The 16,732-nt window shown below is 38.4% G+C and overlaps 1 protein-coding gene across 1 annotated transcript in view; it reads left to right on the top strand.

Annotated features, from left to right (window-relative positions):
* Nucleotides 1–16,732, top strand: part of ABCA13 (ATP binding cassette subfamily A member 13) — a 500,786-nt gene that overhangs the window by 386,523 nt on the left and 97,531 nt on the right. Inside the window, 3 exon segments of the mRNA XM_014593022.1 lie at nucleotides 1,367–1,620; nucleotides 3,582–3,774; nucleotides 6,875–6,984. Coding sequence (XP_014448508.1) covers nucleotides 1,367–1,620; nucleotides 3,582–3,774; nucleotides 6,875–6,984 — 557 coding nt within the window.

A 16,732-nucleotide genomic window follows, 5' to 3' on the forward strand; every position in this document is an offset into this window, starting at 1 on the left:
CAGTCGACTACATGGGAGTCCAGTGACATAGCCATTACGCCAACTCCTGGTCCCAAAACCTTCTTTTTTTTAAGTGAGAGTTTCAGAGGTCAAATGGCCCTCACTCATGGTCCATGTTAGTCATTATCATAACTAAAATCTGAAGACTTACTTCTTACTCTGGGCCATTACAATGTAAATAGACCTTATATTTTAGGGACCCTAGAAAATACATTATGGGGTTTTTGCTGGGTTTCATCCACAGTGGCTATACATATTCCCACATTCCCACCAACAGTGTAGGTGAGTTCCCTTTTCACTGCAGCCTTGCCAGCACTTCTAATTCTCCAATTTTTAAATCTTCACCATTCTGACTGGGGTTAGGTGGGATCTCATTGTGGTTTTGATTTGCATCTCCCTTATGATAAAGGATTTTGAACACATTATTTAAATGTTTCCAGTCACAGCTACTAATACACCGACTTATGTCACTTTGTGACAATTAAGTCACCCATATGGGTGCTCAGGTTGCAGTAGATTAGGTGGCTTAACCAATAGGCCTTTTTTTTCTTTTTTTTTTTCACAGAGAAGTCCAAGATCAAGGTGAGTTCAAATCTGGCTCTTAGTAAGAGCCCTATTACTGGCTTATAGATGGCTGATTTCTCACTGTGACCTCACAGGGTGGAAAAGGAGCACTCTGGTGTCTCCTCTTCCTCTTATAATTTTATCATGGTTTTAACTATGAAAACCTCTTGCTCACCTAACTATTTCTCTAAGGTCCCACTACCTAATATCATCACATTGAGGGTTAGAGCTTCAATGTATGAATTTTGGAGGAATACACGTATTTGATTCATGATAGTCAGTCTCTGGATTCCCAAGATGCACATTCTTCACACATGTGAAATATATTCATTCCATTCCAACAGTGTGCAGTCTTAACTCATTGCAATGTCAAGTCCAATATCTGAAGTACAAGTCATATTTAAATACCATCTAAATCAGATATGTGTGAAATTCCTGGTATCGTTCATGCTGAAGCAAATTCCTTTCCAACTGTGAACATGTGAAATCAAACATGTTTTGTTCTTCCAAAATACAACGGGAGGACAAGCTAGACATTCCCATTCCAAAAGCGAAAAATTGGAAGAAAAAAAGCGAATCTCCCAAACAAGTAAAATTTAGCAAGGTAAATACCATTATAACTAAAATCTTAAGGATAATCCCCTTTGGTTTGATGGTTGTCTAAGAGTGTCATTGAGTAGTTAGAAGAAGGAGGACCTGAAACACAAGACCAACCAAAGAGAAAAGTAGTTCTTGGTATATGTAATGAATAGGGAAATAGCTTGTAATTTGACTTCTTTTTTTTCACTCTTTCACTGAACAGAATTTACAGAACATCTATGATGTCCTCAAGTGGGTGTTTACTATTTTTCCTCAATTCTGCCTGGGTCAAGGACTTATAGAACTCTGTTATAATCAGATAAAATATGACCTGACCCACAACTTTGGCATTGATCCCTACGTGAGTCCTTTTGAGATGAACTTCCTGGGCTGGATCTTTGTGGAACTGACCTTGCAGGGCACGATACTTCTTCTTCTGAGGCTTCTACTGCAGTGGGACCTTCTGCAGTGGTCCAGGTATGTTCCAAAGCAGATGATTCTTGAATGGCACTGACTCTTGAATAGAGAGAGGGAGACAAAAACCCAATCTACAGGCTTTAAGATAGGAAATTTGTCTGATCAGTACTATATGTGATCCTAAAAAATTAATATTGCATTGCATATATACATTTTTTTTTGGTTGGTGTCAGTCACCAACTGTGCGAAGAACAATTTTCGAAGATTAAGTGCCAATCTGTGAGATAATCTTCCCACTTTGTTTATTTTTCATTTTGAAATTGCTTCTTTTCCTGTTGCTTTGTAGCATCTAAGGTGAATTTGGTTGATGTTATAATTTATACTTGTGACTAAATACCATTAACTCCTAGAACTATAAAGATAAAGAAATTCACTGTAGAAAAGTAAATGGACTTTGTCACTCCCCGTTGCTTCTGTTGCTATGGCCTCATGTTTGTTAGGGAACATGAAAGACAGGGTACATGTGGATGCACATGTAGCCAACTGCTGGTCCCAAGGGACCTGGGGAGTTTTATAAAGCTTCCCAGGTAGTTCTCAGGAAGAGAGGATAAGAGCTGCTGATGCAACTGTGGAACTGGGTGGGGACAGCAGCATTTTCCTGGTGGGGAGACAAAAGAGCCCCAGAAGGGCCAGGATGGGGAAAAGAACAAGAAACACCTTCATCTAAAAAGGGAAAATCTTTCAGGCAGGAAAGTACACCATTTGGTGAATTCTTACAAATCAAACACAATCACATAACCCCCTCATTAGGACATTGAATACTCTCAGATGAACCCTCATAAATCTCTTCCAACCAGCAGCCATCCTGTAGGTAACCGCTGTGCTTACTTTCATCTCAATTTCTTCATTTTAATGCTTTTGAAGGTTGCAAAAATAATAGTGTATAACGTGCTCCTGAGTCTCCAACATTATTTAATCTCATCATCTATGTTCTATGTGGAATGAGTCACATATTTGTCAAATGGTGATCTCAGATATGGAAATTAACAGAGAGAGAACCAGGGAATCCTGTTGCCTGGCGATGACTATCTTATTTTATTTTTAGTATCTTTTTATTTTGAAATAGCTTAAGAATCATGAGAAATTATGAAATTAGTACAGAAAGTTCCTATGTACATTTCTCTCAATGATGCTGTGATAAAAAATAAGTTACATAAAATTCAGGTCATTGATTTTGGTGATATTACTAACTCAGTGGTATCCATTATCTATTTATATAATAGCAATATATATCTGTATTATATATTAAAATATAATCACTAAATATATTTTAAGAATTAAATATGTTTTAAATGATTAAATATAATCATGAAAATTTTTAAAGTGTGAGTTTATTAGAGTGTATAGGGGATGTTGAAATTTGCTTGAAAGTTAATATATATACCTGATTGAAAATTATAAAGAAGATTGAAAATTGTGCAGCCCATATTTAGAGTGAGTAAGAGCTGAAAATTAAATTTGCATTCATCTGACAAATACTCATGGAATATTTCTTGCAAGGTGTTGTGCTAAGTGCTGACTATGCAGTCCTTTTCTATGATCCAACATATACTATATAACGTTATATACGATCTACTTTATTAAATGACCTGTTTATTGAAAGCACCTCGACAAGTTGATGCCTTACAATCATTTCATGATAATTTTTTATTTTTATGATTAGCACAAAAGTCTGACCTGAATTTAAATTAAAATGTAACTCCAGTTTAGTGTCAATCTCTTTAAGTGACTTTTAGGAACATATATATTTCTCTTACGTTAGGAGTGAAAATTGACTCTGCTGTCTGGCAATCTGTGATTGGGGTGGCAGGTCAGGGTTCTCTGGACAAAACTGATATTTTAGAGATCTGAAGACTACATACATACATTTTCTGTTTTCCCACTTGTCTGTCCCTCCTGTCTAGTAGGCTATTCCAGTATACTCTCCCAGGTGTGAATAAATGCTGACCTTTTCTTCCTAGGAGCCACTTTATCCCTCAAGACACAGTCAAATCTTCTAGGGATATAGATGTTGAAAATGAGCAAAGGAGGGTGTTGGAAGGAAGAACCAGTGGAGACGTCCTGGTACTACACAACCTTAGCAAACGTTATGGACATTTTTTTCAGAAGACAACCGCTGTGCAGGATATTAGCGTGGGCATCCCAAGAGGAGAGGTAATGAAGCATCGGTGTTTACCATCTTCTGTTGTCACCCTGTATACCTCTTGTTGATCATTCTCAGAATATCCAAAATCAGAGTCCAAAACAGCCTTCAAATTTCAGAATTTCATAAAAATTCATAAGAGGGAATCTGAATAGAGAAGGGGTCTTGGCTTATTCCATAGTGAAGACTTTGTTGATTGATTGATAGGGTTATTTTGTTTCATAATTTAAAAAATTTCATGTGATTGGAGTTTTAATTACTGTCTGGGCTAGGATGGCTTTTTATGAAGTGCAAATGTTCTATGAATTCAATTAAGAAACTGCTTTCATCTCTCACGTGGACTTCAGGGCTTCTTAAGTGTCCAGTTAAGCTCATCTAATGAACTGTTCCTCTGGAAACAGAAAAGGACACTAACGCACAATGGCTCAGAAGTTTGTTCATGGATATGGCATTAATTCCAGCTGAAATATTTAATCAGAACTGACAGAAGCCATACAAATTGTTCCTGATTTGTGCTTGATGCGTAAATGGAAATCAGTTCTGGAAATGATTACCTTTAATTAACTGTTAAAAATAAAAGAGCACCTTGCATTTGTATTGTTCTACACTGCTGAGAAATTTAAAGTAGCTTATATTGTTATTTGACTGACATCCATACCGTCCCTACTTGAGAGCTGAGAGAAGACATTTCAAATATAAGTATTTGAGGTGAATCAAAGAAAAGACTAATCTAAAGCAATTCAACAACACTCTTAGGCCCTGGACTGTGATTTCTGATAGAATAAGACAGAACATTAAGGAAGAATCTTTTTGTAGTTGTTAGCCACTGTTCTGTGACTAGCTATGCAGTCTTACCTATCTTATTGAACTATGCATTTTTCCCTTGCTTTAAAAATGAACATTAGTTTTGTCATTACCTCTCCTTGCAAGTTAAGCTGAGGAGTAAGAAAAATTTTTGAAAATTTCATAAGAACAATGCCCCAGGTATCTGAAATGATCCAAGATGTCATTTAAATTTGGGTTCTGTTACTTAAGCTTTTATGAGCATCACAGTTGAATGATCTGAATGCACAATGCTATGTGTTTGTGGAAAATAGAGAGATGACTAAGGTATGTCCCTATCCCTCTAGGAATTATAATTGCGTAGAAAACAAAAGATCATAAACATACATATAGCATTACATACCAGCAAAAGCATTGTCTCAGGGCAGGATGAGATGGAAAGGAACAGGAGTGGTCTAGTTTTTAGCACTGAACATCCAGAGGGGTGACTGGGCAGGAGAGGAAGGTGGTATGGCAGGACAGGCATATGGGAAGAGCTTTATTAAAAAGGCGGGCTGTATCTAAGCCTGAGACATGGATATAGTTCGAACTGGCTGATGGTGGTGTACCTTGAGACACTCAGCTCAGGTGTGATCTGTCTTTCAGCAGTGATAGAGGACAGGAATGAGGTGGGTACATATTTCAGATGGTGGGAGAGACTGAAGGGCATTGGGAGAAACATGGCAATTGAAGCAGGTAGCAACTCAGGGAAGCAGGGTCAGTCAGAGATATAAACCAGGGCTACATGGTAGTTTGCAGGGGCGGGAGGGCCTGGTGATTCAAGGAACAAGGAAGCTAGATGATGTCAGCAGACAGCAATGCCATGCCATCAGAAAACGGTGTCAAGGAGGGAGATTGGCAAGAATCAGAGAGACTTGGTCTCCCAGGTAGAATCGCAGGCAAATCTACATTGAGGTACAAGCTAAAGATTAGGTGTTGAAAAAAGAGAGACAATGTTGTCCATGACTCAACAGTGACGCATGAGTCCTCAGGAGGCCGTATGATGACTGTGTTTTGGTCTCCTAGTTAACTAAACACATGTACAGGGCATGTTTGAGTGCCCAGGTTCTTGAGAAACTGGATGGCTGGGAATAAGTAGATCCTATTGAGGGTCCTTCTCTTTTCTTGTTCTCACACTTGTATGCATACATGCTCATTAGCATTTAAAAAAATGTAAGAGTGGGACCAGCAGATGGCGTCATGGTTATGTTGTTGTACTCCCACGTAGTTGACTGTGGTTCAAGGCTCACGCCTGGGATGTGTCAGTGCATGCCCAAGATCCTGAGAGGAGAATGGAGGAGAAAGGACTGCAGCATGGCCATACCCCCTAGGGGATGATTTCTCACTTTCTGTCTCTCTGTCACTTTCTGTCTCTCTGGTGAGTGCATGTGCCCTACAGGAAAAAAAAAAAAAAAAAAAAGTAAGAGAATTCGACCATGCTAAGTGTCAAAGCATAGAGCCAGAGGTCATCTTCTTAATGTCAGGATTAGCCTAGGCTGAGTTTGGAGTGAATATACAACCTCTTCAGTGGGAAATAAAAAGGTACATGGGAGCTGTGAGTACCACATTTGTATATATACTAGACTAGGGGAGAATAGGAGATGGAATATTTTTAGAAACTACTTTAAAATGTACAAAAATGAAATCAGGAGAATAATAATTACTATGATGATGTGACTTGCAAGGAATATTATTTTTTTTCTGTGTAATTTGGGATAGTTAGTATTTCCTTTCATCCTCTTCAGTTTTTCATACACAAATTTATTTTTCTGTAAATCAATGCTGAATTTTTTTTTGTTTTTGAGAGGTTTTTACTATAGGGTGCGTGCACTCGCCAGAAAGAGAAAGACAGAGAGACAGAAAGCGAGAAATCACCCCCAAGGGGGGATGGCCACGCCACAACCCCTTCTCCTCCAGTCTCATCTCAGGATCTTGGGCAAGCACGCACACACGCCCGGTGTGTTTTAAGCCACCGGGTCCGCGACTCGAACCGCGGTCAAGTACATGGGAGTCCAGCGACATAGCCATTACACAACTGCTGGTCCCTCAATGCTGAAATTTTATACCACTCATGTGCCATGATGATTCTGAAAGTGCTTTGTGATCTATAAAGTGCTTCATATAATAGTGTGATTTAAGAAGTCTAAACATAGCACAAACCAAAAATACCAACTCAGTGTTGTCTGAAAACAAATGCTATTTCTCATATAATTCTGATTTTATTTAACTTTTTCTATTTGTTTAACTTGCATTATTTAATGTGTTTTTATTAACTTTATCTCCTCTTAGTGCTTTGGGCTTCTCGGGGTGAATGGTGCTGGAAAGAGTACTACATTCAAGATGCTGAGTGGGGAAGTTGCTCCGACTTCAGGGCATGCTATCATCAGGACTCCCGCGGGGTAAGATGCACATGTAATCATTTTTTCTACCTGAGGAGATAAGTCAGGCCCAGAGAACCCCCAACACTCCCTTAGTGCTATAGAATAAAGTCTGAAAATGTAAATGTAATTTTCCTCCAATTTGCTTTCAATGACCACTTCTCTAAAGAGGAAAAATAGTTTCTGAATATAAATGAAATAGCTCACTATTCTAGCCAGGGCAAAGGGTCAAGGAGCTCTTGTCACAAAGCAGAGGCAGATCTCTCTGCCAGGCCCCACAACGCATTTGAAGCTGTCAGCTTCTCTCTGCTATGTGTAACTCAGTGAACAGGAAATGGCCAGAGATGCTTCTTCTTGTTTCTCCTTGGATAAAGCCTCAATGTCCCCGCCAGTCAAGGTGTACCTAAGGGGGCAGATGGTGTCATGACCAGGAGTAAAATCTACTACAAGTGACTGGTGTCTTTTCACAGTCTCAGACTTTTATTTGCTTGTGGTTTAAACAAACTAAAATCAGTAGACACAGCTAATGGGTAAAATGCAGGTTCTAGAAAGAGTTGCGACTGGCATCAAAGTGAAAACCAAATTTCGGGACCAGCAGTTGGCATAGCGTCTATGTTGCTAGACTCCCATGTAGTCGACCGCAGTTCGAGTCCCAGACCCGGTGGCTTAAACTCACGCTGGGTGTGTGTGCATGCATGACCAAGATTCGGAGAAGAGAAAGAAGGAGATGGGATTGTGGCATGGTCATCCCCCCTGGGGTGTGATTTCTTGCTTTCTGTCTCTCTGTCTCTCTCTGTCGTTTTCTGGCAAGTGCACACACGCTGTAGCAAAATCCTCTCAAAAATATATTTTTTTTCTATGTGCCATGCAGTTATTAGGACTTACCGTACTTCCAGATAGGAACAAAGCCCTAAGAGTTGTGTATATATTACTTACATAACTACATATTAGCATATATAATTGACATTAAATACACTACCCACAATATAGTTAAATAGATAAGAAAAGAAAGTTAATAAACCAAGTCCCAAATCTCTAGGAGAGTGCAGAGTCCTGTGATGAAGGCTGGCCCTGACATTGTCCTGTCTTGCAGGGCAACTCGAGAAGGTAGTTTCCTTCTCAGGGGACACAATGCAGAGATTTCGGTATGAGAGATGCTCTGAGAGTACATGCACCATGCTGATAGCATAGGAGAGTCTTGGTCTGTGACTGGTGTTTTCATGTCTTCAGAAGAACAAATGTATTGCTTATCCAAGGTGCCATGTAGGATTCATCTGCGTGTTAGGCAAACAAGGACATTATAGGAGGGTTGGGGGTCACTCTCCCACACATGTCAGAATAAGTTTTAAGTATGGAATCAGTCTTGCTCTCTGTAAATGGATTCCCTTTTTCCTTTACCCAGATGTCTTCTTTCAAGTTGCCATCACTACTTTGGGCTGGGAGAAGAATAAACTCAGAGAAATGGCTTCTGGGGAGCAGGAAAAACACAGCAGTGCACTCAGGCTGCCCAGGGCTAGTTATTCCCACAGACTGCAGGCAACTCCCCTTCCCCTGCCCACATAGTATTCCTCTGTGTCACTGTCCATCAGGCCCTTCCACTCCTGGTCCATTCTGTTGATACTCCATTCCACAGTTCCCTCTAAGCTGTGTGCTTGGTTAGGAGCGACTCCTCTGGAAGAGGGACCTCAAGCCTTTTTTGCACATGCACGGCCATCCCCTTAGTGGCCTGTCTTCCCCTCTCCTCTGCTTCCATCAGCACAAATGGGAATGATTTTTCTCTCTCTGGACAGAAAAGATTTCCTGTTCTAAACCTCTCAGAGGCTGGATTTGATACTTAGTTCTTATTCTACTAGTTGGCATAATAGGAAATTTGTCTTAATAAAAGCACCAACTAAAATCCTACCCCTTTGTTTGACAGCTATTTTCTGGCTACTGCTTCTCCACAGCCGTCTCATGTACATCCTACTATGGATGTCCTTCTATCCCATCCATATTCAATACTGTGTTACAAAGCCCAAGCATAGGCCTTCTTTTTAATCCTACTACAGCAAAGTCATTGTAACTCGGTGATAAATTTCAAACTCTGCCTTTAGAATTACATAAGGAAAGCCATGTATCTTGCTCTTTATTCTCAGAAGGTCATTATGTAGCTACCAAATTCTCAATATCCTCTTTGATTTCACAATCTATCTACTGGGGATTTCAGAATCATTCCTAAACATACTTAGAAAAAGTGTGCTTTAGATTTTTATGTAAAGATTCAAATACAGTAGTTGAATAAACAGTTCAAAATATAGTGATTACCCATGCATTAGATAATTCTTTGAATCGACAAATATTTTTTGTCAATTTATGATGTGCCAAGCACCAGGAGGACAAACATTTCCCCTTGATTCTAAAATCTGGTGTCAATATTTGCATGTCTCCTACCAGTCTAATTTAAATATGCATGTATATCTGTTTGTATACATTGATTTGATCTGTTATCTGGGTATGGGTCTAGTATGGATATTTGTGTGAAGAGAGATAAGCATATTTCAAATCCAGGTAAGATTAAGAATACTATTTTGTATATTTTGTTACATTTATTATTTCATTAGCACTTGATTATTCTCTTCCATAATTATTATAAATTTTAAGTTTTTACAAATCTAAGGAAATGAACCTCACTGTTAAATTAATTTATACTTCACTAATAACCATGAATGTGAGTATTTTTCCTGTACTTGTTACATAGGTCTGTCGTGTCCTTCCTTCTTATTTATGTAAAGTTTCCTGTCTTTTTGTTACTTGTTAATGTGGGAGTTTTGTTTTTTATATGTCAAAGGGCACATATATGCATATGAAAGGGACAGAAAGAGAAAACCCTAAGGTAGGTTCTGGTCAATCCTTTTTCCACTGATTTTTCATCCTGTCAGGAGCCCGGGCATGTGTGTGTATGCTGGCCTATTTTTCAAGCCAGCAAGGCTAGTACTCAAACCCTGGTGGGCCATGTGGAATCTGGCTTCCTCTGAATGACACCTAACTATTGCGCTATGGGGCTAGCCTATTGTAGAGGTTCTTCATAAATTCTGTTGTTAGCTAATCTTTGCAGGTTTATGTATTTTAAGTATTCCCTTTCAGTGGCTCCTTGTATTTTAACTTTGTTTTAAAGTCTTACATGTATAGAAATTTTCAGTTTTCATAGTAATTTTTTTTCTGTTAGTTCTTACTTTCAGAATCTTAAAAAATTCTTCCCTGAGGTCATATATCTATTTTTCAAGGGTTTTTTTTACATGTATATCTTTATATAAAGTTTGTATTTGAATATGTTGTATAGTAGAATTTAATTTGATTTTTCTCTATCTAAGTAAATTCTAAAATACCATTTCTCAAACAAGGTATCTCCATCTATCAATTGACAATATCTCCCTTATCACCGCCAATGTTCTCATGTCTTCTGAGGGTTTTAGCTCACTTTCTCTCCTTTCATCATACTTCCTACTCGAGGTTCTTTCTGGGTCTCCAGATGCAGATTGCTTGGACTCTTTTAGGAACTTCATTATTTCATACTGTTTTTTAGAATCTTTTTTATCAGACTCCATAAAAACTCACAAAATTTGGATTTTGATGGCAAAGTCACCAAATTTATATTATGATTGGGGGAGCTTTAACATTACTATAATATTATGTGTGCCTTGACTATGTACATTGCCGTTTATTTAGACCATTTAAACACATCCTTTAAATATGTTTTGCAATTTCTCTATAAAATCCTTGTATATCTGCTGTAGACTTAACTCATCCAGATGAATTTGTCTTTGTCAGGAGGAAATTCATCTCTTAGTTTTTTGTTTGTTTGATCATTTGTTGTTGGTCGATTCTTCTCATGGCCTGGGGTTTTTCTCGTTTATATCGCATATGAGTGTGTTTTTGCCTTTGTTCTTTTTTCCTTGCTGGGTGTAAGGGAGGGCTGACATTCAACTTCATCTCTCTTAGGTCTTATGTAGGCTCTTCGAGCTGCATTGAGATTCCAAGTTAACATGCGGCAGATAAACAGGAGAAAGGCACACATCTTACCAGCTTTACGTGTATCCGGGGATCTCCACAAACGTGAAGTATGAGGAAGTTGCCAACACAAAGTGCTTTTATACTTTTCAGAAATAATGATAGATTTGTGAGAACTAGCAGGGCAAAGAGGTCTCTAACTAAGGTAGTAAATTCTAGAGAGATCACGGATAGATATGTCAGGGAGTTTGTTTACTCAGATTCATTGCAGCCCCATGTATCCATCTTCTGGCAATAAAGACTGTTTTCTTACCCTGATGGAGGAGGATACCTATCACAGTGGAATTTTATGACTTGCTAACTATATGTCAAAGGGCACATGTATGCATGTTTGATGGGTCAAACGGCCTTTTCCGCAGGTACTATTCCTCATTTGATTTCTGCTTAGAATAATCCATAAACCAGTTAGATATATTTGAGGATTGTACTTCCTTAGCTTCATCACCACCTTCTGCCTAATAATTTTGTGATGCCTTAAGGCATTTATTCTGCAGATCTCTGATACAGAGCCAGGCCTTGTACTGACAAATTTATCCTCATCTTGCAGCTATGTGGAGAGTGTCCTGTCCTGGTCACTGTAGCTCATGCTGGGGCCAGGCCTGCTGTTCTAGCCTGCAAAGCAAATAACTTTCTATTGGTCCTGAATGGCTTTCCTCAGTCTCTTTTCATGAGAGATGTGGCTCTATCTTAGACTCAGACCCAGATAATCACATACCAAACTCAATTTTGTGCACCCCCACCCCTAAGCATGAAATGATTCCAGTCCCTTATCACATAAGATCAAACTGGTATCTGCCTTTATTTAATTCAAATCCAGCAGCTAGTGAGTTTAGACCTCTGTCTAGCTCTCTGTTCTGTTTCTGATCATAGATTGTAATATATTCTTATTTTCTAAATTTTGCTTTTTTTTTGAGAGGTTTTTGCTATAAGGCGCGTGCCTTCTTATTTTCTAAATTTTATATGCTAATATCCTATATGGTATTTTTCATTTAATTTATAAAATATAGTTTTGGAGAAGTTTTTTGCTATAAGGCGCGTGCGCTCGCCAGACAGAGAGAGACATAGAGACAGAAAGCGAGAAATCACCCCCCCGGGGGGATGGTCACGCCGCAATCCCTTCTCCTCCATTCTCCTCTCGGGATCTTGGGCACGCATGCACACGCGCCCGGCGTGAAATTTAAGCCACCGGGTCCGGGACGCAAACTGCGGTCGACTATGTGGGAGTCCAGCGACATAGTCATTACGCTAGCTGCTGGTTCCCAAAAAATTAGTTTGTTGAAGAAAACTTCATTTTCAATTGATTTTAAGTACTTTTTAAAAATCTTATTTCTTTCTTTCATAGGGAGAGAATGTGAGGAGGGAGGGATGAGAGAATGAGGAGGAAGGGAGGTGGACAAATACCTTTTACAGGGTCTTGCCATGCCAAGATCTCTCTCTGACTTTCTGACCAGTTAGAATCATCAGTGTGTTACAGGCATGGTCAGGAATCTCAGATTGACCTGGAATCCAAACCCAGGGACTTCCCACGTGCTCCAGGATGCAACAGTGGCACCCTACTGCCCGAACCATTGTATTAATAGCTGGGACTAGTTTTTAAATTTTTTTAATGTTGACAATGCATATTGTATATTTAATATTGTAAATTACTTATATAGAGTTAAAACTACTATTCTCTTTAAATTTATATTTCCTTTTCATTCCTATATTTGTATTTGTGCTGTATTACTATAAAATTATTTTACATTTCTTAGACTTTGGTTCATTTACTTTGAAAAGAAATACTGAATTTTTTTTTTTTTTTTTTTTTTTTTTTTTTGGTGAGGAGGGGTTTTTGCTATAGAATGCATGCACTTGCCAGAAAGTCAGAGAGAGACAGAGAGACAGCGAGAAATCACCCCCCAGGGGGGATGGCCATTCCACAATCCCTTCTCCTCCATTCTCCTCTCGGGATCTTAGGCACACACACACACACACACACACACACACACACACACGCCTGGCATGAGTTTAAGCCACCAGGTATGGGACTCGAACTGCAGTCGACTATGTGGAGTCCAGTGAAATAGCCGTTTTGCAAACTGCTGATTCCAATACTATATATCTTTAGCAATTCAAAATTGATCAAATTTTGTTGTTCTTATTAACCCCTCTACCAGACTTTTCTCAATCTAGTTTTGTGGAATTTTTAAAAATATTTTTGACTTTTATCTTTTATTTTCTGTTAAAATAAATAATCAAATTATTAAGACTATGAATATGCTTTTTTGTACAGCTTTGCTTTAAATCTTAAAATGTAATGTGATATTGTTTTTGTTCCTTAAACAATATATATGATTCTTATTTAGTCATTTTCTCAAAACTTTGCTTAGAAAAGTATTTTTTACATACTTAGAACATACTTAGAATATCTTGTTTCTTCATTCAATTCTTTCTATAAGAAATATTTTATTTAAATCATTTATTTATTTTTGGCTGTAGGGCATGTGTGCTCGCCAGAAAGAAAGAGAGAGACAGAGAGACAGAAAGCGAGAAATCACCCCCCCAGGGGGCATGGCCACACCACAATCCCTTCTCCTGCATTCTCCTCTCAGGATCTTGGGCATGCACACACACACACACCCGGCATGAGTTTAAGTCACCAGGTCTGGGATTTGAACCACAGTCAACTACATGGGAGTCCAGCGACATAGCCATTGCGCTAATTGCTGGTCCCAATATAAAAATATTTTCTACAGATTTTTAAAGTATCACTTGCATATAAAAACACTATCTCAATGAAATTTTATGAAATTAATACACTTGTATAATCAGTCCTCAAGAAACAGAATAAGGATAGCACTCCATAAATTATTTCTAATTATTTGTTTGGTTATATCATCCTGGCTTCATTCTGAAAAGTTTAGAATATCACAAATGTGGGGACCAGTAGTTAGCATAATGGCTATGTTACTGAACTCCCATGTAGGAGACTGTGGATCGAGTCCCGGATCCTGTGGCTTAAACTCACATCGGGTGCGTGTGTGTGCGTGCCCAAGATCCCGAGAGGAGAATGGAGGAGGAGGGATTGTGGCATGGCCATCCCCTCTGGGGGGGGGGTAATTTCTTGCTTTCTGTCTCTCAGTCTCTCTCTGTCTTTCTAGCAACTGCATGCACCGTATAGCAAAAATCTCTCCAAAAAAAAAAAAGGATATCACAAATGTTACTTTGTGCTTAGTTATCCCTTTTACTTTCTATGATTTACCTTTTCTTTCCTCTTCTCATTCTCCTTTAGTTGCTTCTTCATCTATATGCAAGAAATTGACTTAAATGTTTGAATTAAGGAATAGTGATATTCCTTACAAAAGCTACCCTATCTAGAAATTGGCATGAAGTTGTCATGTTAGAAATTCTTCTTCTCCTGGGCCATCTTGTGGTTGGTGGTTAAGGTGGCTGGGTCCCACCTGGCCGACTGTCCACACGGACTTGAGTCCCAGATCTTGAAGCTTGAAAAATACTCTGGGAATGTGTGTCATTATGCCCAAAATCCCAGAAGGAGAAATAGAGCAGAAGAAATTGTGATATGACCATGCTCCATAGAGGGCTAATTTCTTGCTTTCTCTCCTTTTTTTCTCTCTGACTTTTCATCTCTCTCCAGTGAGCACATGCACTCTGGCAAAAAAAAAAAAAAAAAAAAAAAAAAAGAGAAATATTTCCTTTCCTGACTTACATGAAGAAAGTTATAGACCTGAAAGCATATGTACCTTGCTCCACATGCTACATACAGAATTCTTGCTGTCTACAGGCAGAGAATGGAATTATACATTGGATACTCCATTTCAGTAGATGAGACATAATGTTAGGAACAAATCATGCTGAAGAATGGAAAACAGAATTTATGGGCTGTGTGAGTACTTGAAGTTCATGTATATAAAGCGAGTCACGCGTCCACTTACACTTTGAAAGTGCCATGCTGTGCTGTGTTGATTCCCTCAACTATTTCGGGGTTGATTTTTCCTGCAGATATAGAAGTAGGAAGTAGATATTTTGTTGGCTGTGGTGATGTTTTATTTTTCATTATTTTTCTCTGACTTCTCTAGTCACAAATACATATGGTTAAAATAACCAGAACTTAAAAAAAAGAATTGAAAAAGTCAGGTCTTAATCTGGCTGCCTGATAAAACTCAAGACTGCCAAAAAATTTTTACTTTTTCTCCCTGTTATGGGGTGGCTTTAGCCATGTCCAGGTTCTTGGTGTTTCAGACAAAGAACTGAATGAAACATGCCAATAGTGAAAGCAAAGGATATTTTATTAAGTAAAAGCGAGAGTACTTTCCTGAGAGGTAGGAGCAGCCGGAGAGTGAGGAAAGTGTGTTCACAGGTGTATTCTGTGAGGTTTACAACTCCTTAATCTTATTGGTTGATTATTGGCTGGGTCTACTGATTGTTCTCATGCCCTTGTTCTACCAAATGTGGCTGAACCAGCCAGGCATCCCCACGGGAAAACACCCACATACATCACCTTGGGTGAGAAAGTTTGTGTCCTGACCAGTTTTTTCATCTAGCCATGTAGGTAAATGCTCTGGTCTCCTTACCGGTCCCATATTCTAACTTTTTCCTGCTTCAATCCAGTAATACCTCTATCCCCCATCTTCTGTGGGACGGGCGGAGCCTAACTTTTACTAGAAAACCCAGAAGCTTCACATGGAACAGCCCTCTCTTTCCACGTTTAGTACCTTTTTTTCCCCCTGATTTTACTCAACTCTCATTTGCCTCCCTGTATCCTCATCCTCTTTTCAAAATGCCCAGCTACCTCCACACAAATTCAAGCTGAACTCAGTTCTCACTAGATCGAACGGTCTGAACTGCAGCAGCTATTACTGATAAAATCCATCTCCCCTCCTTCCCCCAAATGCATAAAGTTTATTTTTTTATCCTTGGAAGACTGACTCTCCTTCATAATTCTATTCCATCAATTGTAAAATAATTGGGAAATGAAATTCAAATAACTGCTCTTGAAAGGAAGAATAAATTTACATCCACATAATGGTCTGCAAGTCCCTTATTATGCTACATATCTGTGTAATTAGTTTAATTATAACTAAATCACACTTGCATTAATTATATTTTTAACCTTGATTATTTGTAATGTTAATTGCACATTGGTATTCAAAGAATTAAGTAGGTAATTAGAAGCACAATGGAATTTTTAACTACTTACAATGGAGTTGGATACTTACCTGCCCCTGAAGCTAACTTATTGCTACCTAATTGAAACACATCAAATCGGTTATTCACTATAGGAAGGTTTATTTTATCTCTTCCTTGAGGTTATATTATGTCAAACAGAGTCTTTTTGTTTTCTTGTTTAATTTAATAATTTCCATCAGTGTGTATCTTCCAATTTAAGAATACCATTTGTGTCTAAAGGAGTCATTTCAAAACTGGCCATTATGATTTGATTCAGAATATATCATGAGCTTCTGATATAATGACTGTGGTCGCAAATGGACAGACTGCAGGCAAACAATTACATGCATTTTTATTTAGGCAACTGAAGCAACCAGACAAAAAACTAAATATACACAACTCAAGAGATCCCTCTATAGCAAAAACCTCTTCCCCCACAAAAAAAAAAGCCTACTACATATTGCCAAAGATTATTTTAAAAATATTTAATGAGTTAAGATGAAAGAAAGAATAACTGGATTATATGTCTGTTACTAAAAAACATGAACTAAAACTA

Source organism: Tupaia chinensis, unplaced genomic scaffold, assembly GCF_000334495.1.
Source record: "Tupaia chinensis unplaced genomic scaffold, TupChi_1.0 Scaffold139484_1, whole genome shotgun sequence".
Lineage (NCBI taxonomy): Eukaryota > Metazoa > Chordata > Mammalia > Scandentia > Tupaiidae > Tupaia > Tupaia belangeri.